The following is a 24,790-nucleotide window of genomic DNA, read 5'->3' on the forward strand; positions in this document are numbered from 1 at the left end:
TGTTGAGAACTCAAGATGTGTTCTCATCATTTCTTGTCTGTTACCATGATCATTGGACTGATCATTCTGGAGAAACCAAGATTAAGTATCAAGGGACCTACTGAAAAAATGTTCCACTCTTCTTTCATCAACTAGGAGCCTGCACTCATGATTTTTCCAAAGACCACCAACAGATAGTGGAAGAGCCAATGTTTATATTAAAAATAAAAATAATTACCATATGGAAGAGAAAGCACAGCTTCGATATTTATTCATACATGCAATAGATGTTTATTTAGCCCTTACTATATGACGAGCAATATGCTAGCATTTGAGAATGCATCTGGGATAATAATAGTAACTGTAGCCAACAAGTATTGAGCTCTTACTACCTATTAGATATTGGGCTAAATGCTTTCTGTGGATTATCTCGTATAATTCTCAAATCAACTTTGTAATTGTGTTCTTTTATCATTTCTATTCAAAGATAAGGAAAATAAGGGTTAGAGAGGTTAAATAACTTGCCTAGGAGCACATTGTTAATAAGGATTAAAACGGATACACACCAGTGTACTTTTTAATTGTACTTTTTGCTTTTTAATTGTTTGCTGTTGTTTCTACATGGGGCAGAAACAAGCCCCTGCCCTCATGGGACTTATAGTCTTACTTGGGGAACACTTTTCTTCAGGTAGACTCTCAATCAGTCTCTGGAGAGATGTGGAGGGTACGCCGAGGAAGCCTTCCCACCTTTCAGCAGGATTGAGGCTGGTTGTACATCCTCAGTTGATGGGAGTTGGTTGATTGCATAGATTCGTTATGTTCTTTAATCACGCTCATGTCCCCCATCTCCTGCGTCCTTCTCATGCCCTCCTCCTAACATCCTTTGCCTTATCCTCCTGCCACCCTTCTTTCTCTCTGAGTGCCCTCCCCTCCACACCCGCTAATTTTTTCCTCTCTCCCATCTAGACAATCACTAGAGTCGCCAAATGTCGTGCAGCACAGTTTTGAAGGAAAACATGAAAGGGAGGGAAACTCACTGCAAATGAAATGAGCTCTTGATAGATCGCTCAGTAAGCCTAGAGGTCCTTCTTTAGCATTCTCTGGCATTTAAGGGACTCAGGATTCCAAAAGCACATCCACTCCATTCTGCTAGTGCTAATCTCATTTTTTCCATGATTAACAACCCCGTTCATTATGTTTTCAGTTCACATTAATCTTCTCTTCTGTGAGTTTGGTAACATTTGGAGTCATTTCCCCCTGTATTTATCCATCTGGGATCTTTAGAAAAGATAAGATTGCAGAGAGTCATTTGTTGCTCATGCAAAAAGTCATTTATTACTCACTGTGGTAAGAGAAAGGAATATTCTCCTTGTTTCTCCCATCCTGACAGAGGACCCTCTAAAATCAGGCATGGAACTCCATTGAGCTCTGTGCAGTACTGAATTTGGGATTGAGCTTCAACATAACAGCATCAGAAATCACAAGCAATGCTCCCTTGATCCCGACTGTCCTTATAGGGCAGATAATGTTGAGAGAGCATTGTAGGGGTAGTAGAGAGTGTTAGGAGATTAACAAGTCAGAATAAAGCCTTTGGTGTGAGTCCTGTCTCTGCCACCTACAAGCTATAACCTTGGGTGAGTAACAAAATCTCTCCAAAATCCACTCACTTCCTCTGTGAATTGGTCCCAAAGATGCCTGTCCTTTCTATAGGAGAATGTAGTTTTGAGGGTTCACTTACATTCTCATTTCTGCTTCTGAGCAAGCTTGTATCCTTATTTATTTTACTTAATTTTTGCCATTTCAGAAGCCCCTTCCCACAATATTCTATATATACAGTAAAATCTTGGTTTTCAAGCATAATTCATTCCAGAAACATGCATGTAATCCAAAGCACCCATATATCAAATGAAGTTCAAGAACCATTGGCTCAGTTGTGATCATGGAACATCCGGTATCATGTACCACTGGTATTGCAAGACATCACTCGTTTGTCGAGTTAAAATGTATTAGAAATGTTTGTCTTGTGGAACACTCGAGAGTAAGTTACTCGCAATCCAAGGTTTTACTGTAATTTATTGTATGTATGTAATTTATTATGTTATATATATTTCAATAATAATATATACATATATATGACTGGGAAGAACAAAATAAGCTGTTGGGGAAGTCTTAGAGGCTAATATTTTTTAATCCTTATCTTCTATTTTAAAAAGTCTTGGAGGTGTGTGTCATATTTGAAGATCTACTGGGGACAGGATAGGTTGTTTAGAAAACAGAGAGAATCAGGGCGACAACCCTTTTGGGGATTCTGTTCTATCAGTCCCTAGCAACATTTTGTTGTAAAGGTTGGAATGCATTTATTCATTTCTTAATTCAAGTAAGATGTTTCTTTAGAGAAAATATTCCAACTGGACATCCATTCAGGAGCCATGACAATTATTGCTATCTGTGGTCATTAACCATGAAATATCAGTGTTCTTTCTCCCTGCTTTTCAAGAGCAGGTCTAAACTGCATTAATGCATCTGCTCCTGTGGAAAGGGGGAAAGGCATCATTAAATTTTATTGCTTTATAATTTAGAAGGGGTTCGGGATGTTGAGAGGACGCATAGAGATGACAGAATTCTAGACCGTTTGCTGTAATTGCGCATGACTGAAAACAAGGCAACATAATTCGGAAATGTTGTCGTTTATTGACCATCCTTTCCCGGAGCACCTGGGATTTGAGCAAGAGACTCCCATTTGCAGACAACTCCCAGTGGTGTCGATGGAAATTACCTCTCCTGCCCACATAGAATGCCAGACGCCTGGGAGCGCTTTTAATTGCAACGTACCTCTCTCTGCAAAAAAGCTAATTGCCTCTCCTTCCCTTTCCTTTAGGTACCCAGGCAAGGACAGGAATAATGAAGAGACACACGTGTTAGCTGCAACCTTCTGAAGCAAGCAAGAAGGAGATCAGCAGTGTGGACAAGGCTGGAACCGTTGCCACGCTTGCTTGTTGGAGTGAATGAGGAATGGGCTTGTGATTATGCGGACATTCCAGCATGAATCTGGTAGACCTGTGGTTAACCCGGTCCCTCTCCATGTGTCTCCTCCTACAAAGTTTTGTTCTTATGATACTGTGCTTTCATTCTGCCAGTATGTGTCCCAAGGGCTGTCTCTGTTCTTCCTCTGGGGGTTTAAATGTCACCTGTAGCAATGCGAATCTCAAGGAAATACCTAGAGATCTTCCTCCTGAAACGGTCTTATTGTACCTGGACTCCAATCAGATCACATCTATCCCCAATGAGATTTTCAAGGACCTCCATCAACTAAGAGTTCTCAACTTGTCCAAGAACGGCATTGAGTTTATCGATGAGCATGCCTTCAAAGGAGTCGCTGAAACTTTGCAGACTCTGGACTTGTCTGACAACCGGATTCAAAGCGTGCACAAAAATGCCTTCAATAACCTGAAGGCCAGGGCCAGAATCGCCAACAACCCCTGGCACTGCGACTGTACTCTCCAGCAAGTTCTGAGGAGCATGGCATCCAACCACGAGACAGCCCACAATGTGATCTGTAAGACTTCTGTGTTGGATGAGCACGCCGGCAGACCATTCCTCAATGCTGCCAACGATGCTGACCTTTGTAACCTCCCCAAAAAGACTACCGATTATGCCATGCTGGTCACCATGTTTGGCTGGTTCACCATGGTGATCTCATATGTGGTGTATTACGTGAGGCAAAATCAGGAGGATGCCCGGAGACACCTTGAATACTTGAAATCCCTGCCCAGCAGGCAGAAGAAAGCAGATGAGCCCGATGACATTAGCACTGTGGTATAGCGTCCGAACAGACTGTCACTGAGGAAGAAATGCATTTGCAGTTGCAATAGAATAAGTGGTTTACTTCTCCCATCCATTGTAAACATCTAAAACTTTGTATCTCCCTTTCTTTGGAATTATGCCACTGTTGAACTTTTGACAAACATGACAACATAACAAATAATTTTAGTTTAGGTGTCCCCCCCCTTAATTGTACCCCCAGTGGTATATTCCTGAGTAAGCTACTATCTGAACATAAGTTAGATCCATCTCACTATTTAATAATGAAATTTATTTTTTTAATTTAAAACCAAATAAAAGCTTAACTTTGAACCATGGAAAACGGAGTGACTTATTGGTCCAGAAAACGGTACAGCCATTCCATTGCGTTCCAGACAAATCGACAACCCTTATTAACCTAAAGAACTATCATAATGAAAGATGTGTTATTAAGCCCTACTGTACACAGGGGAGCCATAGCGGAATGATCGACCCAGGAAAGTGCCTGCCAGACTTTAAAATACTGAGCCTTGTACTGAGCCTTAGCAAACAGTGTGGCATCCTGCGGAGGCTTCAGCTGGGTTCCGCTAGGTGTTTGCTATCCAAAAGGTGGTGTGTTGAGCTATTATATTATATAATTTATATATATTTTATATATAAATAATGTTATATTATATTGTATTATATTATGTTATGTATAGCTAAACACACTACTTTTACTCTATGCTAGATACATGGACAAAAAAAGAACAGCACATATTCTGTCCTTAAGATCTCCTTGGTGGTGTATGTGACAAACATAGAAATAGGAAAGGATACTGTAATATAGCATCAACTGTGTATGAGGCATTTATATACTGTTATCAGGTAACCTTCACTGTAAAAGGAGAACGTGACAGCTGCCCCATTCATGTAAGAGGAAGTTATAGGTGAAAGGAGTCCAATGAAGTATCAGGTAGAAAGTATTTGGACCAAGTGTTCCTCTTTCCAAAGGCGGAGACGTTCTCATTATGTTCCTACTGGGTTGGTTTGGAGAGGTATGATTTACATGCTAAAAATGGGCCATGTTAAGCGTACAGTTCCATAAGTTGTGACAGATATATGTACCTGTATATCAAGAAACGGTGTCCCTGAAATCGTTCTGAGATAGGAGAAAACGCATTCAGTTCTTGGAGTAGGGAATTGTGGGTTTGGGTTTGGTTTTAAGGGGCCATCACAGGTACCTGTCAGAACTTGGGTGGGATCTCATCAGATGGCGATAGAGGCAAGGAAGGTAGATGAAGCAGCGGGAGCAAAGAGGTAAAAATGACAGGTGGTATTTGGGACGAAGGAATCTGTGTAGGGAGAAGTGAGAGACAAAGCGGAAGCCCTATCAGGAGGATCTCAATTTCTAGCCTGGAGAGTAAGAGTCACGAATAGAATTTATGGAGCGCTTATGTCGATGCACCAAGTAATTTCTTGGGGTTGTATTGATAACCTTCCCAATTACCCTATGAGATAGTCTTTTGTGAATGAGATATCAGAGATACAAGAGTGTAAGTAATTATTTCAGAATCCCAGGCCTTATAAGAAGTACAGCAGATACCGAGAACCGATGAACCTCTTAAACACTGGACTGCATTGCTTTGCAATCCTTTGCTTTACTACTGAAGCTGCTGCTTCCCCAGACCAAAAGGCTAGCAGATTCCTAAGTGATGGTCTCATTAACAAAGCAATGAGCAACAATACTTTCTGTGTGGCTTAAGTAGGAAAGTTGAATCCTTTGCAGTTTGGACTCACGGAGCCTTCTCCAACCCACATTAGGTTAACTTTGGGCCTCCTGGAACCACATTTCTGCCCTTGGAAAGCACTACAGTTCCTGACCATATCAGTAGTCTCTTACGAGGTTCCTGACGGATCATGGGGGGGCAGCCACTCCCATACTTGTAGTAGAGAGAGGATTCAGAGCAATGTGGCAAGGCTACGCTGGCATGTACCCCGGGGCAATGGGATTGCCACCCCCATCCTAGCCTTACTAAAAGAATGTAAGACCTACTCCACAAGTCTTGAGATGTGAAATTCAGAATATGGGCCCTAGGTGTTCTGCATCCCAGTGAGAAAGAAGCCAGACTCTCTTTGCTCACAGGGTTTTTTGAATGTCTTCCAGAGGAATTGGAGCTTTGCTGAAGATTTGACGCCCCCTGGAGGACAACATTATAATATACCTCTGTGAGCACTAAGAGAGATGCCTAACTGAATGCACCTCCCCTTCCCCCCCTCAAAGAATAGGAAAATCCAGTCATTGCAAAAGATAACCCTTAAAAATTAATTGCATTTATTTGAGTGGGTGAGTCACATTCATTTTAGAAAAGCTTTCACAAATCACATAATCCATTTCAGGTTGCTTCTTCCAAAATAGCCTTTATATTTCTTACTAATAAGAGTTTATTTTCCTAATGGCCAATTGCATTAGTTAAGTGAAAGTACGTATAAAAAAAAAATCTCTGAAGAGTGTTGCAGTATAGTGACATGCTGGCTTAGATGTGGAAACGTTAAATTCCCACATGTGGGTTTTTAGTTCTCTCCATACACAGAGTTAAGAGGTGCACCCTAGGTTAATAATCATTCCCCTGCTTGGATTCTGTGTATAGATTTTCACAGGCTTTAAGTGAGTGCTTTAAAACAATAACTTTAAGTTAGGTCGCTGTGATTGGAGTAGTTAAGCCCATGGAGGAGAACATTAATTCTTTAATAAACGAAAACAAAAGCAGCTACCAGGCTATCAGGCCCCTTCAAGCCCAGAACTGGAAGGAAACATACTTCCCATTGGCTTGTCGGGCTATTCTGTTGCGGAATCTGGTCTGGATCACCCAGCGGAAGAACCGAGCGGCAGCTGCAGATCTTGGCAGGGAGGAGGTTGATTTTACACCGGTGGGCTCAGAAGAGATCGCTCTCCAGACGTCTGAGCTCAGAGCATCAGCAGAGGGAATAATTTATAGCCTGTTACTTCCGCATTCCTCATTAATGGGTGTGACGAGCAGGGTGGGAAGAAGAACCCGGAAGGGGGAGCCTTTGATTAGGGCGGGTATTTTCTTATCAGTCCTGTCGGCCATCTTATAACAGATTTTCCCCTATCAATTCCACCCCACGGAGCCCCCAGTGACGATGCCAGTGAGTGGCCTCCTGAGGCCCGTGGCTGGCTGTACAGGAAAAGTCCCAAAACACGTTTCAACCCCAGCATTCTTCTTACCTTTCTGGACCCTCGTAAATGTCTATATACAAGTAGAGCTACCTCTTTTAGAACAGTAAGGTTTTTGAAATTCACTATCCATTAAAAAAAAAGAAAAAGGGGCGCCTGGGTGGCTCAGTCGGTTAAGTTTCCGACTTCGGCTCAGGTCAGATCTCACGTTCGTGGGTTCGAGCCCCGCGTCGGGCTCTGCGCTGACGGCTAGCTCAGAGCCTGGAGCCTGCTTCCGGTTCTGTGTCTCCTTCTCTCTCTGCCCCTCCCCCTCTCGTGCTCTGTCTCTCTCTGTATCAAAAATAAATAAAACGTTAAAAAAATTTTTTTAAAGGAATTCACTATCATCTGTAGCATCTGAGGCACAGACACACCATCTTGCCTTTTAAATATTTTAATTGACAGCTTCTTTGCCCAACCCCTTCCTTTGCCATCACTCACCCAACCTCAACCTTTTCAGTTCAAAAGTACCTGGGAAGTTGGGTCTAATCATTGACAATGTGCTTATCTCTGAAGCAAAGCAAATCCTAAAATGTGCCAGCCCGACTGGAATGTTTTTAAGAAAGTGATAAAAAGTTATGTAATGGAAGATTTAACTTTCGAGAACACTTTGGCAAATTGAAATGCACTGATATACAAATTCTGCCAGGTACGAGTTGTTCTTTTTTTATGTCCTTCGATGATTGCCCACAATAATTCTTGTTCTGACATCAACAAGCAGAAGGCAGCCTGAGATGTGGGGAGGTTTTCCTTATTGGCTCGAGACTTTCAATTCATTCAGTAAGTTCTCTCATCTATCTGGCACAGCTAGAGAATGGAAAATTCTGCCTAATGAAATGTTCAGGTTACTAGAAATAGGCAAACTCCTAGAATTTCAGGTCTGGAAGAGTTGTGGAGATGATCTCACCAGGTGCTGAAACAGAAACCCTTCAGACTTGGATATTAGCATACATGTGTCCATTCTCTCCACCCAGTGTCCTTCACGGGACACCAAGTGCCTCTCCTGATGAACTGTTCCTCAGTCTTCAAAGAAACAAAACAATGGAACACTATACAATGTCCTGGCGATCCACAGCCATTTCCTTGAGGATTCAGAAGGCACTTGTGGTTCCTACATTGTCACCATTGTAATAAGAAATATCTGTGATTCTGAAAAGCTTCTTGTTCCCTCAAGATAGAAACAGATCATCTATTTTTCTTTCACAAACAACGCCCAGATAACATACTCAACATTATGCATGATCTGGCTGCCCAGGGGAGAGATGGAGAAAACGATCTTCATGCAGCTTCGTGGGGAGAGAGCATTAGTTGATTAGCAGGTCTTGTTGAGTAGCACCATCAACCCTGTGTGGTCAAGGACAGCCTCGCTGTCAGGACGGGAGTCACCACCTTCAACCTGACATTCTCCAATTCCAGAGCGCTTGTCAATCTGGCTTCCCAAAGTAATGTCACTGATTTGTCAGGTTGGTTGGTCTGACCCAGATAAAGCAAACCAAAGGCAAACTCATTTAACCACACATGTGTAAATGCCCTCCCCAACCCTCGTCCAAATCCAAATCTAAATACGATTTAGGGAAAAGAAAGGCCTGAATTCCTCATTCCACATTTTCCCATACATGGATGGTCCCAAATGCCCCAAATGAATAATCAGGGGACAGTCCTTAAGGTCTGAAGACTTTAATGCCAACTCAGGGAAATTATGATCTTGAAGCTATAAAATGGATGGATATAGAGTCCCACAGTATCATGGGTAGGAGACAATTAAAAAAAAAAACCACCCCTATTTATGGCTCGAACTTATTTAACATAGGAGGAACCAGAAGCTAGTGTGAATTGTTTAAGAAGTGTGTGTGTGTGTGTGTGTGTGTGTGTGTGTGTGTGTGTGTCCGTGCCCATGTGCACATTGTGGTAACATGGTAGGGAAAGAATTGGGTCCTAAAAGCATCAGGAAAAGAGGTAGTAAGATCACCAAAAACAAAATATCTCAGTTATCTGGTCTAGAGATGGCCCAGGTTTGGGATTTCCAGGGAAATTATTAGATGTATTTTCAAGGCTATCCCCAAGTTCAGAGAAAACATTTATGCTTGTTACTAATGGCAACTGAGTTAATCAGGTTGGGGAGCTGTGTGCTTTCTTTGGCTGACAAATGTTTTGCATTTTGCTCACTATTTTCAAAAACGAATCAATGCATTTACATTCTTTGCCTGTAGATATATGAGCATCCAACTGACCAAAGTTTGCTGAATCTGACCTTAAAAGCCAGGCCTGAAATGAATACATTGTAGGTCTCCCTGGGGTTGGGACTGAAATTCTTTTTTTTTTCTTTTATATTTCATTTACTTTTTTCTTCAGAGAAGAGTTTGCAGAATGGGAGGCAATTTAAAATCTGGCTGTTGGTCTAAAGATTAATAAGCCATCTGTTGAGCTAATGGCATTGATTGTTGAATAGATTTTAAAATAAAATGGCCCACAGGGAGTGGGATGGGGCTAATTTACACAAATCCAGCTTCCTTGGGCTTGTCCACATTCCTTCTGGAAGGAAGATATATGAAAGATGCTGGTCTGCTCTCAAAGTCTTTCATCTTCACAGACTGTCTTGCCAATTTCCTGTGTCTCAGAGGAGCAAGCTGCAGGGACAAGAGGAGAATGTAAAATGAAGAACGAAGGAGAAAAACCAGGGGGAGCACTACCCGGAGGAAGGCTCTGGGGGAACAAACACGAAGGACCTAACCTGACATTGTCAGCACATTACCATTGACAAGATCTTCTATCTTCCCATTAAAACCTGAGCTGAGGAATTCCAGTGTATGAGTCACAGATAAAGAACCTTGGCTCCTGTAAAAGAACCTTCTGTTCAAGAATTCTCCCTTCCTTAACAGCACTTCTCATTTACTTGGCATAGGACGAGGTTCTGTTTCTACCTCCTTAGTTCTTACAACATCCGTGCCAAGTAGATATAACCATTGTTCCCATTTTATGGATGAGGAAACTAAGGCTCAGAATGTATTCTGCCCAAGTTCCCATAGTGAACGTGCAAGATTGGAGCCAGGTCATGTTACCCGCAAGTCCTTTGCTCTACCTGAGCCTCACTGCCTAGTGATGCTTCTTCACCCTTTCCTCATCTGAAGTCTTGTCTTAAGTCCCATGATAATAAATGAAGATAGGTCAAGTCACTTTTCTTCCTTGGCACAGGAGAGAAGTGAGGTTAGCTCACTCAGCCAGCAGGCATGACTTGGTGGCTGAGGACTGCAAGGGCTCATTCCCATTTTACATGCATCCCTCTGTGCCCAGCTCTGAAGCCCTGTGTATACATAAAGTAAGCCATGCTGCTGCACAGAGCCAATGTGATCATAGCTGTGGGTCATGGAGATGGTGACCCTTGGCCAGTTGTTCCCAGGAGGGCAGTGAGGTGGTTGTTCAATGCTTCGCTTTGTGGCAGCCACATCTGCCTTCCCTCCTACCATTTTCATGTACACCTGCTGAATTTCAACTGGCATTTCCTGCATGCATCTACGTGAGGGTTTACTCTGGCTGCCACGGTGCACTTTGCAGGAAGGTTAGGGACACCAGAGAATTGTGCCCCCCTGGGAGCAGCCCTCTATGCACAACTACTAGACACTTGGTGTATAAACACCCAACTCCTTCACTCTCGGAAGCATGTGCCCTACTGGGTGTTGCTGTTACCCCAGCAGGATGAAGCTCCCCCAGACCACTGTGCTCATGGGCTTGGTGTGGCCTTTCCTCTGCTGTCTCGTGTCTCCACGCCCCTGTCTGGGTTGCCTTCACCTCCCAAATAAACACTTCGCATTCAAATCCTTGTCTCACTGTCTGCTTATTGGAAAAACCTAAACTAAGATCCCTGAGTATACCCCACACCAATGCTTTCCAAGCCTGGCTAACGAGCAAGCAGATGGACACAGCCTTTGAACAATATAAATACTTATGCGCTCAGATCAGCTGAAACTGGAAACCTTGAGCGTTGGGAAGTTTTTGATGGCTCCTCTCTTCCTGAGAGGTCTAGGGTGACCCATCAGGGTGGTAACATTCTGCACTAGAAATTACTTCTCAGGGGCGCCGGGGTGGCTCCGTCGGTTAAGCATCTGACTTCGGCTCAGGTCATGATCTCATGGTTTGTGGGTTCGAGCCCCACATCGGGCTCTGTGCTGACAGCTAGTTCAGAGCCTGAAGCCTGTCTTCAGATTCTGTGTCTCCCTCTCTCTCTGACCCTCCCCTGCTCATGCTGTCTCTCAAAAAAAAATTAAAAACTTAAAAAAAGAAATTTCTTCTCAGACATTGTACTTGGCAAAACATTGCTGCCATAAAAAAGTGAACAGCTACCCCTTCATGGAGGATGAGTGGCATGTGAACCCTTAATACAATTTCTTTCTTTTTTTTTTTTTTTTGCCTCACATGCCAGACAATTAAGAGGAAAAAAGCCTACACTTCTAATTTAGTAACCGTATCTGATCTCATAGTCCATCTAGCCACAGTTTAATTTCCTCTACTTTTAGCCTGCTGTCACATGTAAGAAATTAGCTATTCTGATAGTTTCAAATGCTTCATTCGCATGTTTTTATTTTACTATAGTATCCTTTAAGACCCCTCAAACACCTCATGTAACAAAACAGGGAATGCATTTATATTTATTTGCTGCCTTTTACATTCCCCCTCAAATGTATAGATTGTTTCCAATTCATTCCCAATTTAGTACTGCTTAAGTTCTGATTTTTTATCATTTGTTTCCCTTTGCTTTTATGTGCCCAAGGTGTTTGGTATCCAATCGTCCTTTGCTATGAAACTATGCCTAACCAACAAGATTCAGGATCTAACACAAGTTCAGGCCTCAGAATCCCACAGCCCCCCAAAGGCCTTTGGCTCATGGGATCTCCTCAATCACCATGGAAAGAGGGAGGTAGAGTGCATAATAGCATCATTTTCCGCATGTGGGTATTGAGACTCAGAAATGCTAAATGACCTGCCCAAGGAGGTAATAAGTAAAAGAGTTCAGACTTACAAGAAGTTCTCTTGACACCAAACTCAGCTCTATCCATTTCTCACTATTTAGGAGGCATGACCAGTTTTGGAGAAGTTTCAGGTAATTATAAGAAGAAGGGTAATTATCTGGTTCCAAAGGACACTTGTTTTTTGGGATTAAAAAAAACCTCATATACATCTCTAGTCAAAGTTGGCAGATGATATTGCCCTTGTTGCTGATGTTATGAAACCACCAGCAATACTTTATTGCTTCATTATTTTTTTTCCCTCCATTTATTCTTTTCAACTGATGCCACATGCTATCCACTGAATTGTGCCCCCTCAAACATAAGTTGAAGTTCTAATCTTCGTATCTCAAAATATGACTCTACTTGGACATGGGGACTTGAAAGAAATGATTAAGTTAAAATGAGGCTTTGAGGATGGGCCTTAATCCAATATGACTGGTGTCCTTATGAGGAGATGGCATAGGACTCCTAGAGACACACCAGAGATGTATGTGCACAGAGGAGAGGCCGTGTGAGGACAGGGCAAGAAGGTGGCCACCTGCAGGCCACAGGGAGAGGTCTCGGAAGAAACCACACCTGCTGACACCTTGATCTTAGACTTCCAGAACTGAGAGAAAATAAATTTCTGTTGTAAGGTACCCAGTCTGTGGTATTTTGTTTTAGCAGCCCTACTAGACTAATATATTATATTAACCCTGGATTTCTTATACTGGAAGATTTTCTGAGGAGGCAATGTAAGAAAATTGTAGAAAATGCAGCTAGTTAATTAATGCCATCCCATATCCAGATCCTTCTGGGTGGCCCTTAGTTTTCAGGGACAATTTTGCTTTTGAAAGGGATCTGCCTCTTTGTTCTGGAAATGCTCTGTACTGAAAAGTAAGTATAATAACTCTGAGAAATGAGGACTTTCATGTAGATACATGAGAACAAAAAAGACAAAATGAATAAATGATCAGATAGTGCTTCATTTCCAGATAACTAAGCCTATTTTAAAGGGGGAAATGGCCATAGGTAATAAAACATCTTAATTGGAAGAATGAGATAATGATCTGTGTACCCTCTATTTAATTACAGCCAAATCCCTACTCCGTCACCTGCCCCAGCTTCATGAGGGAATTTTTTTTCACAGCAAAAAAAACCTCAACTACTCCATTATGATAGTTGTCCATAAGAGCAGGGACTTAAAATGGGAAGCTTTATCCATTCCTTTCCAGCAATTTCCCAGTAGAGGCGCTCAGTTTACAATCCAACAATCACTTCTCTGGTTAGAGGCTCTGAAAACTTCGGCCAGCATGGCACCTCTCACCTTTCAAAGAGCAATAAAAGCATTGTAATTAGTGTATATGCACATATAAAATTTTAGATAAAAGGGACATCCAATCCACATTGTTCAGACACACTTAAAGGCCCACCGTCTTCCCCTCAGTAATGGCCAGGCCATACCCCTTAATGCTAACATAGCCCTTCTTAACCAGTCCTGTCCAGTTTTCCAGAATGATCTCTTGCCTCCACCCCCTGAGTCTATTAGGCTCCTGTCTCTCCTATAATGAATTGCTGGAAACTGCCCTTGCCTCTCATGAGACTCTTTGAAGAGTTTCTGAAAGCAGATGTGGTGGGGAGGAATTGCCCGGGGGCCACGGGATGATCAGATATGAGGAACCCAGGTATTTATTGCACTAAATTCAGATTAAAAAAAAAAAAAAAAAAGCTAGTGGCCTGGGCAGGAATTGTGGCAGTGGAGACAGAAAGCAGATAGGGATTTAAGGACATGTTTAGGCGATGCATTCAGGTATGTGGTAGATGCTGCCATCTTCCGTTTCCCCCTCCTCCTCCTCATCATCCTTATCCTCATCTTCACCATTGTCAAGGTGGTTGTTATTTCTATATTTGGGCTCCATCCCTAATGTTTAATTACACATGAGAATAACAGGATCAATGAAAATACATGGAATCACCGAAGCTCAAAAACCCAGCCTCATCATTCTAGCCAAGAAACATGGTTTCAGTGCCGAGCTCAACCTGATGTAGCCAAAAATAGGTCTGATTTCAGCTGAATCACAGATTAAATGATCGTCTATCTTTTCTTCTGGTTGTCAGAAAAGGATAAAGTTCATTTTATTTGAAGACCTCTTTTAATGAAGGCATTAAATCAAACATTACAGCCACTTACCACCTTGCAGGGAAATGACTCAGCTCATGTTAATGCAGTTTATTAAATATCTGGTCTAATCTGGACCTGAGAATCATAATCATCCAGAATCTCTGCCCTTCTAGCTCCTGCCACATCTCCACGCATGTAGGGGACTTTACTTTGAGAGGCCTGGGCAATCTCTGCACTTTTATTCAGGAGAATAGGGTGTGAGATGCTTGTGCCTTGAGCTCATAAAGGGAGATGTTCTCAAAGGGTGGATGGAAACAACTGGCATATATTCTTTCCCCTTGCCACTCAAAGGTCACATCATGGAGTCCATCAGGCCAGTCAAACATGTTACATTATGAAGATTAATGTCTAGTTGTCAAAACTAACGTGAAGTATGTTGTTCTTAAAAACTCAGTATATGGGGCACCTGGGTGGCTCAGTCAGTTGAGCGTCTGACTTCAGCTCAGGTCATGATCTCACGGTCCATGGGTTCGAGCCCCGCATCGAGCTCTGTGCTGACCTCTAGCTCAGAACCTGGAGCCTGCTTCAGATTCTGTGTCTCCCTCTCTCTCTCTGACCCTCCCCTGATCTCACTGTCTCTCTCTGTCTCTCAAAAATAAACAAAATGTAAAAAAAAATTTTTTTAACTCAGTATAATAAAATACTCTCTGGGATCCTTTTGTGTTGCAGAAATTTAACACATACTACCACAAAATAATGAACACAACCATTTCATCTGATAACATGTGTTAAGCAATCACTATGTGCCAAGTGTCATGCTTAGCGCTTTTCATGATTTCTTGCTTGCTCTTCAAAGCAACCTTCTAAAGCAGGGATGATTACGATTCACATTGTACAGATGAATAAACTAAAACATGAGTGAACTGGATGATGAACTCACGTGAGCGCACACCTTCTCCAAAGCACAGCAGGGAGGCCAGTGCAAGCAATCCCCTACCAGAGGCCACACAGCTAAGTGGTAGCCTCCCCATGCTGCCAGGAGGACCCGGACCATGTGTTTTCATCATCATGATAGTTACCACGTGGGTTAATTCACTTAAGCCCAAGAACACTATGTATCATTATTATCCTCATTCTATAAGAATGTACACCAAAAGAACCTTCGGGGACTGACTAGGGTCCCCGAGTAACTAAGGGAGAACAGGGACCATGGCCTCAGTCTTCTGACCCACAGAGTGCTGCTGCAGTGAACCTCCTAGTGGTCAACATCTCATTTCCGATTCCAAGTCTTCAGTGCTGTCACACCTAATGTTAGCTACCACATGGAATGAGGAGGTAAAACTGGTCATTTTACAAATTAAGGCACACTGGATTTCATCAAAGTCAATCATGTGTATGTCTTAGCCAAGCTGCTATAATTGAATAACTCTTATTCATCATATGTAATATAATTACGTGGATGTCTGGTTTTCACCTGCATCACAGTTCACTGCCAGGCTGAGAATCTACTAACTGTGTTAAGAGTTAATACCCAAGGTCAAGGTAAAGGGTCTTACATCAGACAATAAATCATAATGTATTTCATTATGGGTAGATGCTGAATTTAATCCATGAATGTTCCCATTTCGTTCTTCCCTATGACACGTTGGGCGCTTTAGCTACAACGTACACTCTTCTCTTTCAGAGTTGCAAATTATTCTCAAGCAAGAGATTTTTTTTTAATTTTTCCTGAACATGATAGATGTCTCCAAACATAATTTTATGATTCATTTGAAAAAAACCATCAAAAATGAGAAGAACAGCCACTTTGGGGATAAAGTAATCTTGCATGATTTAAAAATTTTTTTGTCCCCATAGGGTTTTAGCCCTGCCTCAATTAAATGACATTTTTAAAGTTTATTTATTTATTTTGAGAGGAAGAATGAAAGAGAGAATGAGCAGGGGAGGGACAGAGACAGGGGGACAGCCCAATGCAGGGCTCAAACTCACCAACTGCGAGATCATGACTTGAGCTAAAGTTGGATATTTAATTGAGCCACCCAAGTGCCCCTAAATGACATTCTGAAGTGCCTTTTCATATATATATATAGTATTTCATATATATATACTACTCATATATATACTTTTCATATATAGTATTATATATATAATATATATAGTACATGAATTAAAAGGAATAATTTCAAAGCCAGTAGGAGGAAAACAAGTGCTCCTGTAATACATTGGGTCATGCCCCCATCACATCTTACCCAGTGCCAAGTGACTTGCAGTCCCTCTTTCTGGGCAGAATGTGTGGATTCAGAGTCCAGGCCTCAAAAAGACATTGAATGCCTCTTGGGCTTCTGCTATTTGTTGTGACAAAAGCGTATCTCAGCCCTGGGGCTAAGGAGCATAATAGACCCATAAGAAGACTCCCTAAACTTCCCAAAACAGATCATCTGGGAGCTTGAAGCAGGGTCACCCCTTCTGACTTTCAGAACTGTGAGCAAGAAAAATAAAAATGTTTCCTCCTTGTCTTAGTCCATGTGGGCTGCTATAACAAAAATACTACACACTGGTTGACTTAAACAACAAACATTTATTTCTTGCCATTCTGGAGTCTGGGAAGTCGAAGATCAAGTTGCCAACAGATGGGGGGTTAAGAGCCCACATCCTGGTTCATAGATGGCCATCTTCTGGTTGTGCATAGCCGAGAGCAGAATGAAGCACATTTTCTCAGGATTCTTATACAATACCAATCCCACCCATGAGGACTTTCCATTATGACCTCATCCAATCTTAATTAGCTCCCCAAAGCCCTCCCTCCCACTACCATCACACTGCGGGGCGGAGCTTCCAACATATGGATTTTAAGGGAACACAATTGATTCCATAACACTCATTTAGTTAAGATGTTTGGTTTGTTTGGCATGTGGTATGATGGCAGCAACAGCTGACCACTATAATCCATAGGAAATAACCTTACAGCACATTTAAAGGTAAAGGGATGAGCAAAAAATGCTCTCAAGGATCCTGCCTACTGCTATAAGTGAGCAGACCCCAACATCAGTGCAGAGAAATAGATCAGAGTTCTTGCATTTTAAGCCTGGAAGGCATACTTCTTAAGAGGAAATTCACTATGTGTGTGATGTGCATAGAAACAATCCCCACCCTTCCTTTGTAAAATTTCTTTGGGCGAACCCTTCATCATTACCAAAATATCCCCTTCATATGTCAATCTGATCCTCACACAAAAGCCAATGATGGTAGGCATGAATATCCTTAAACATTTTGCTTATTTCCCCAAATCACCAGATATAAGACTGATTAGAACCATGCCAAGTCAGGTATCTACATTTTATTCTAAACTACCTCCCTGAGATGAGCCTGGACAATTCATAAGACTCAAAGGACACATAATCCATGGGGAGTGAAATGTGTTGAGATTTTGCAAGATAATTATCACTGTGCCTCAGGATCAAGGGCTTCCCATCAGTGGAGCTGCAGCTCATTGAGAAGAGAAGTATGTGGCAGGAGAATCAAGAATTTCCACCTCACTTTCTTATTCACATCCTGGTGTCAAAATTCATTGTTAATTGGAAGGATGGCCTGTTAAGATTTGCAAAGTGTCCCTCACAAGCTGAGTCATGGCATATGTCACAGCTATAGAGTGACTAGAAAGAGCTTTGAATCCTGAATTTTCCACTTCCTGGGAATTGCCTGGGGTGACTTAAATAGTAAGAATTTCGGGTTCTTTGTAAAGTGAGAAATCAGAATAGCTGTCTACAGGGCTTATTAGAAGGGTGACACAGATATATTGTGTCAAGTGCCTGGTAAGATATTTATGTATAAGACCTAAGATTAAGGCCCAATATTGCATGTTGCTTTGACATCTGGTAAAATGGGGAGGGGTGTGAATGGCCCAAGTGTTAGTTCTTCTCTCCACCACTCCACTCCCATGGGCAAGACCACCTCGCCAAATAACACTTCTCGTCACAGCGACCGGGCACAGTCCTTGCTTACCCTGAATAGCGAGCTAGTTTCCTGCCCGCCCGAAGAATCCCACAGGCAGGTCATCACTTCCTCCCACAGGAATCAGGGGCACCTCGCTTTCTTGATATTGAAAACCTGTCTCCGACAACTGGTTTTTCACTCTGTCCCTAAGCACAACCATGTGTAACCCCACATGACATGCAGCATTCTGCTCCCCTGGGTGTGAGGATATGTGATCAATAATCAGCTGTCAGCTTCATCTGTTCAGTGTGGACTGTCTTCTGTTTGACCATCACTCTAGCCCAGGAATCCCTCTCTTAACAATGCGGTAAAGAGGCCATCAAAACAAATACCTAACATGCTGCAAATAACAAATGGTAAATGATGTCATAATCTTCAAGGAAAATAAACCTTGAAGTTGCCCCCCAGCCTTTTAGAAACTTTCTAAGTAGTTTTTCCTCGAAGGAGAGAGGCAGCCATCCTCTGTCTTTTGTTACCAAGGCTGACATTTGGATACTGAAACCAAGAGAGGGGAGTGAGGATGAGAGCTGGGAAGAAACCAAGGGTCTGTGGCCTGTAGGATTCCTGCTCAGTGTGGCCCAGATAAGAAAGAAAGAGGAATGAAAAGCTAGACTCCATAGTCACTATAATTCTCTCAACATGTCTAGCGGGCCTGGCCCCACCGTGAATTCAGGGATGATCCACAGACCTGTCAGAGTTGGTAGCTATATTTCAGCATCTTGGGAGATGGCTGCCTAAGGATTCAACCACTATGCTAAATACAATGTAGTGGTGTTCCCTGCTGCCTTCATAGCCCTTGGTGTGAAGCCTCACGTTTATTGTTTTTAAAGCTTGTATTTACTTATTTTCAGAGAGAGAGAGAGAGAGAGAGAGAAAGAGAGGGTGTATGTGCACAGTTGGGTAATGTGCAGAGAGAGAGGGAGACAGAATCCCAGGCAGGCTCTGCACTGTCAGCACAGACCCTGATGTGGGGCTCAATCCATAAGATCATGACCTGAGCCGAAACCAAGAGTCAGAGGCTTAACTGCATGAACCACCCAGGCTACCCCCTGCGACGACCCACATTGAAAGGGCTTGCAACAAACATGTGTTGAATGAATTATTGATTGGATGAATGAATGCAACCTCAGATGATTTCACTGTGTGCCCAGCACATAGGAAGAGTGTAAGGATTACAAAATATGGTCTCTAGGCTTAAGGGGCTTAAGGAGCTGTAGGTACAGTATATTTGAGGAGACAGAATCCAGAATCAAAGAGTAAGGAGGAACTCGATGCAGGCAGGAAGAGCTGTGGACGGCTCCGTGAAGAAGGCGGGGAGGTAAGCTGAGTGGACAATAAGGAGTCAAGTCCGCTGGGAGTGGAGTGGGATGAACAGAGCCCCATGGTTTCTCTTCCTAGAATACCTTCCATGTTTCCTGCAACTCGTTCTCAGAAGGAACAGCAAACATGTAGATGAATAGGGACAGGTTATCCTGCAGGAAATGCTTGTGAGCTTTGAAAACAAATGGTCATACTCCAAGTATGCAAATTAAATCAAAGGATTTCTTGTGAAAAGAGGGAGCAATGCTATTCCACTTAACTTCCATCGAAGGGCAACATTATCGCTTTGCGCATTTTCATCCGTGACATGTAGTGTACCCAGTGTGAAACTAAAATATTGTTGATAGGGTGGAAATGAGGCCCTACCTCAGGATAACTCATGAAAAGTGTCAGTTTTCCCTTGATGTTCTTTTTATTATGTGCAAAATAAAAAGCGAGTCATGGTATAATGAAGACTTGATAAAGCAGTGTTGAGGTGACAAATATCTGAGGCACAGAAGTTGAAATGTGAGATAAAATACAATCACTAAGAGAAAATAATGGTACCTTTCAAACTGGCAAAAAAAAAAAAAATCCCATTATAGAAATAGGAAGCCAGGAGTCATGCTTTTAGGAAAAGATTTAAAGCCAAATTCTTTTTCTCCTACTCTGGGGGTGTGGTTCTATGTCAAAATATTAGAATCAGAACTTGAAATATAATCCTAAAAGCCTGGATTAATGGACAAATCACATTAGCAGCCTAAAAAGATTCTCTAACCTTCAGAATAAAATAAATTTTTACATTTTGAGAAATTGTCCCAACTCCATTGGAGATAGGAAAGATACAAGCTACTTACTGATATTTTAAAAATGTTTTATGGCTGATGCCGAGAGCTTTTGAGCACCGATTTTTAATCCAAACACACACACACACACACAGTGTTCCCTAGTTTTATTTTGAAATAGAGGCTTCACTTTTAAACCAAACTGACAATGTTATCTGTTTGCGTCTGATGACTCTGCCTCAATATTTCACAATTTCCAAATCATCTGAAGGGTATAATTCCTTCCTTTAGCTGGCAACTTGAGATGATAACATTGTGTAGGAAGGACTGAGGCTTCTCAGGGTTTAGGGATTTGTGATTTGGGTCTAGAAAGTTTCATTGTCATGGTAATGTGAGATGCTTTTTTCTTATATAACTGAGGGAAAGTGATGAATGCTTTCTTAGTCATTATAAGGCCAAGCTATTAGTTTGTAAGAAAGAAAGTCAAAGTTAAATTAATATGAGGAATAGCTTTCTCAAGTTGTCCAGACTGGAGGAGAATCCAGGAAAGGAATTCAACTTTGCAATATTGGGATGGGTCTGAAATTAGATATTTTTGGAGCGAACCATTCATTTCTTGAAATAAAACATTCTCTCATCCTTTCCCTCCCCGCTTCCAGACTTGCCCACCCTGAGTCCCTGGGAGGCAAGCTCAGCCTCCTCACTGTGGGAGCTTGGAAACCAAGACCAGAGCAATGGCGGCCAGGCAGAGGATAAAAAAAACATGGCCAGCCAATGCCTGGGAATGTAAGCTGTGTGGGATTTTAGGAGACTAAGATTTGATCATATTCTTGGTAAACCTGGTGGTTCTCAAAAATAATAATTAAAAAAAAAGGACAGTAGAGATGCTTGAATGAAAAAGTATAAATGGGAAAACCTTTAGGAAGAGGGAAGAAAACAAAAACAAGCAGATAACAAGAAGGTCCACCACTGGCTGGTATTTATTACCTGTTTCATGTATATTACCTACAACTAGCTACAGGATGGGCGGCCATGCACCCATCCCCCTACCTCAGCTCTCGACTCCTTCAGTTCCCTCTGCCCCTTCAGTTAAGGAATTTTGTAAGCCCTCTTTGGGATCCACTGAATAGAGAAGGTATTCATTCCCCTCCTGCCTGATCACTGATGGGCAGAAACAGCACCCTCAACCCCAGCACTAGGTAGAAAGGAACGTCTATTTGAGACCAACGTACAGTGGAAAACACAGGAAGGGTGATTTCTTCCAACCTGCCAACATTTCTTCCCACAGATCAGAGCTGGAGGGCCAACCTGAGGGCCGGAGGAAAGGAGGGGGAGGGAGTTCCTTCTGTGGTTAACATTCCAGTTACGTTTTCAGTTACAGAACTGACTGTGTTGGTGTAAAAAAGTAAATAGGGAAAATCAGTGTAGGCCTGGTATGTAGGACGACCAGCAAGTCAAATGGTAGATGGAAAACCTCGCCCAAGCAGCCAATGCCTTGCATCAGGCTCCATGAGTCTGAAAACCAAAGAATGGGTGCTCACCTTACTCCACATGGAGAAGCAAGTCTGCCTTGTCAGCATGTGTGGGCAATTCCACAGGGAATGGAGGTGGGAAAAGGGGGAAAAGGGAAGAGTGGCTAAAGCAAAACGTCGTGGGCTCAGTGGCCTTTAGAATCTGGCCCGATCTTGGCTGCAGGGTCGAATCGCCTGGGGAAACGTTAGAAGTCTGAGGTTCGTGCCACATCCGGGACCAGTTGACTCAGCATCCTGATGGCTGGGACCCAGGCATCCATCCAGGTGATTCCAATGTGAACTCAAGGCTGTGAATCCCAGAGCTGGTGCATTTTCATGCCAGGAAGGTCCCCAGAAGCACAGATTCAGTTCCTCAGAAGCTTGAGAGTCATAATACGCAGACCTAAAGAAATGGTGCCATTGATGGCAATGGTCTTCGAACCGAGTCACATGTCAGCATCACCTGGGAACTGTTTTCTTTTTCATGCCACCACCCAGGTCACAGATCAGACTGATTAAGTCAGAATTTTATAGGAGTGGCATACAGTTATCAGTACATATATTTTTTCCTTCGGTTATTGCATGTCCCATTCCTATAGCTCTAGTGCTTCCCACAGTTTAAGATGCAGAGAAATCACCTGGCGATGCTGATAAAATGCAGACTCAGACTCAGTAAGTCTGGCCGAGGGCCCAGGATTCTGTGTTTCTAAGAGCTCCCAGGTAACGTCGATGCTGCCAGCACACAGAGGACACTCAGAGAAGCAAGGCTTTAGTCTCTTTTCTTGTCAGAAAACACCAGGGGGCATGCGTACTAGTCAACAACTGCCTTAGGAGTTTGGGAGAAGCCCCCTTTTCTCCTACCAATGATGAAGGAGAAACAAAAAAAAACCTTACCATTTCACAATATATCCATTACCGGATCGTTACGTTGTACGCTTTCTTACAAAGTTCTGTGTCAGTTATAACTCACTAAAACTGGGGTAAGCATCGTGCCTCCTCTCAGTACCACACACTTTCATAATCAGGTCTAAAGCCCCTGTTTAAAGAGATGTAAGGTGCTCACAATTTTGTGGTCTGTGGGTCCCTGTAACATTTCTGCATTTAAGTCCCACTTTTGCTAGTTATTCGGTGGCTAATAGAGTAACTTTTTCTTTTTAAAAGATCGTGCAGACTCTTAGCAATGAGTTTGGAAGTCATCTTTAAGAAGGTGCTTGTGGGGCGCCTGGGTGGCCCAGTCGGTTACGCATCTGACTCTTGGTTTTAGCTCAGGTCATGATCTCATGGTTCGTGAGTTCAAGCCCCATGTCTGGCTCAGTGCTGCTGGTGCAGAGCCTGTTTGGGATTCTCTCTCCTCCTCTCTCTTCCCTTCCCCTGCTCTATCTTTTCTCTCAAAATAAATAAACTTTAAAAAAGGTATTTGTAAGTGCACACAGAAACAGAAGGGAAGGGCAAGATTCTCAAGAGTAGAGATGTGACTAACAAAGCAAAAAGTCAAAGGCAATTCATAGTCCTCTAGTAGTCAGATCTCCCCAGAAGGTTTGTTTTCCTTCCTTTGATAGAACTGTGTGAAAAGGGACACCATAGAATAGCTGGTCCACACTTACCCAGCCAGTAAAAGGGGTTAAAGGATTCGGATCCAAAAGACACACAGTACATAGGATCCAATCTAAAATTATAAACTCTAATATAATACATAGGATATTCCACACCTTAGTGTCAGGAAATCAATTGCACATGTTTAGGGTGGGGAGATTTGATATAAGAAAAGTAATAAATATAAAAAATGTACCTATGTTAGCTGAATGCAAGTGTGTATCAGGTTAATATGACATGTTGTGGCCATTTACTCATAATATGAGTAAAAAAACCTAGGTCAAGTACAGTGCTAAACTCGATGCATGCAGAAAATCAGACAGGGTCTCTGGCCTTAATGAATTTACAATCGAGCAGTGAGGAAGTTATAACTAATGTAACCAGCCGCAAAATGATATATAGAGTCCAGAGCCAAAGCCAGATTTGTCTACCTCTTTTTTATTGGTTGGTTTTTATCTGGAGCACGTTTATCTCTGGAACAAAGATCTTAAGAGGAACACACAAAACACAGATCTTCAGGAGGCTGCCATTAGAACAAATCCACAAATAAGATTAAGGTTGTAAAAGAGGGGAATCTAGGGGAAGCTGTGCTATGATTTTCAGATACAGGAAGAGTGTTTATTCGGAAGTGGGTTGGAACTAATTTTGTAGAACTCTGGAAAGGTGGCCCAGGCCACTGGGTGTCACTTCTTGAGAGGCAGGTATGGCTTGGAAAAGAGAGGCCCCACAGGAGAATTCGTTGCTCAGAAAACACCACACCGCCCATGTTTTGAGCGTGCACTCTGCTAGTGAGTGCCTACCTGCTAGGGACCTTCAAGCTTGTGCTAGATAGCACTTTTTCAGGAAGGATATAGGGAAGACCTTGGCTACCAATGGGGAGCACAGGATGATGCTCAGGAGAAAAGTGCAATGGTAAGATGCCCACAAGTTTCTTAGACTAGTCTTTGGCTATAAAGCTACACATCTAAGAAGAAGCAGGGTCTGAGTGTGCTCAAAGTCCCAACTAGACAGTGGGGTACAATTGATAGGAGTCACCAAGAGCCTTGAAAGTAAAGTGTCCCAGGGGGCAGCTACACTAACTGACAGGAGGAGACCACAGTGAGGACTGAGAAATGACAAGTAAAACTGAAGAAAATAATGGGACTGAGAAATAAAACATAAGAGGCAAAACAAAGCCTTGGAGATGTGATGGGTCCCACCTGGGGTCAGCTGACTAGAAGATGGCCGTGTGTGGGAGATGGTTCCGGTTCAAAGACATTGGAATCGACTGTGAAATACCCTAGGGTTTCACAGGCACCTTTGCATGCTCTCAGCTGTGGGAAGCCACCCAATGATTCTGGAAAGTCAGACACATGGCCTTAGTCCAGACCACGGGACTACCCGGTGGGCCTCATTGCCATGACATGGGGACTAGAGTAAACTGCCTTCCCTGCTCTCCCTCCATCGGAATGGTGAGGACACAGCTTGTAGAAATTCCCCCATTCCGTTCATGACAATCCTGGGGAATC

At 42.6% G+C, this 24,790-nt stretch overlaps 1 protein-coding gene and 1 long non-coding RNA gene across 6 annotated transcripts in view; one reads left to right on the plus strand and one right to left on the minus strand.

Moving 5' to 3' along the window:
• The window catches only part of LRRC3B (leucine rich repeat containing 3B), a 92,986-nt gene extending 88,863 nt beyond the window's left edge, over positions 1–4,123 (plus strand). For all 5 annotated transcript variants that reach the window (XM_029940842.1, XM_029940846.1, XM_029940843.1 and 2 more), the window contains one exon: positions 2,858–4,123. In XM_029940842.1, coding sequence (XP_029796702.1) covers positions 3,022–3,801 — 780 coding nt within the window. In that variant the 5' untranslated portion in view covers positions 2,858–3,021 and the 3' untranslated portion in view covers positions 3,802–4,123. The remainder of the gene's footprint in view (positions 1–2,857) is intronic.
• A 12,536-nt stretch (positions 4,124–16,659) lies between these two features.
• On the minus strand, positions 16,660–18,136 carry LOC115292480. The gene is made up of 2 exons (XR_003909021.1): positions 18,104–18,136; positions 16,660–16,776 (listed from the first exon to the last, which is right to left on the minus strand). It is a non-coding gene; the product is annotated as an uncharacterized LOC115292480 (long non-coding RNA).
• Positions 18,137–24,790: the final 6,654 nt, after the last annotated feature.

The sequence above is a fragment of the Suricata suricatta genome, chromosome 5, assembly GCF_006229205.1.
Source record: "Suricata suricatta isolate VVHF042 chromosome 5, meerkat_22Aug2017_6uvM2_HiC, whole genome shotgun sequence".
NCBI classification, from domain to species: Eukaryota; Metazoa; Chordata; class Mammalia; order Carnivora; family Herpestidae; genus Suricata; species Suricata suricatta.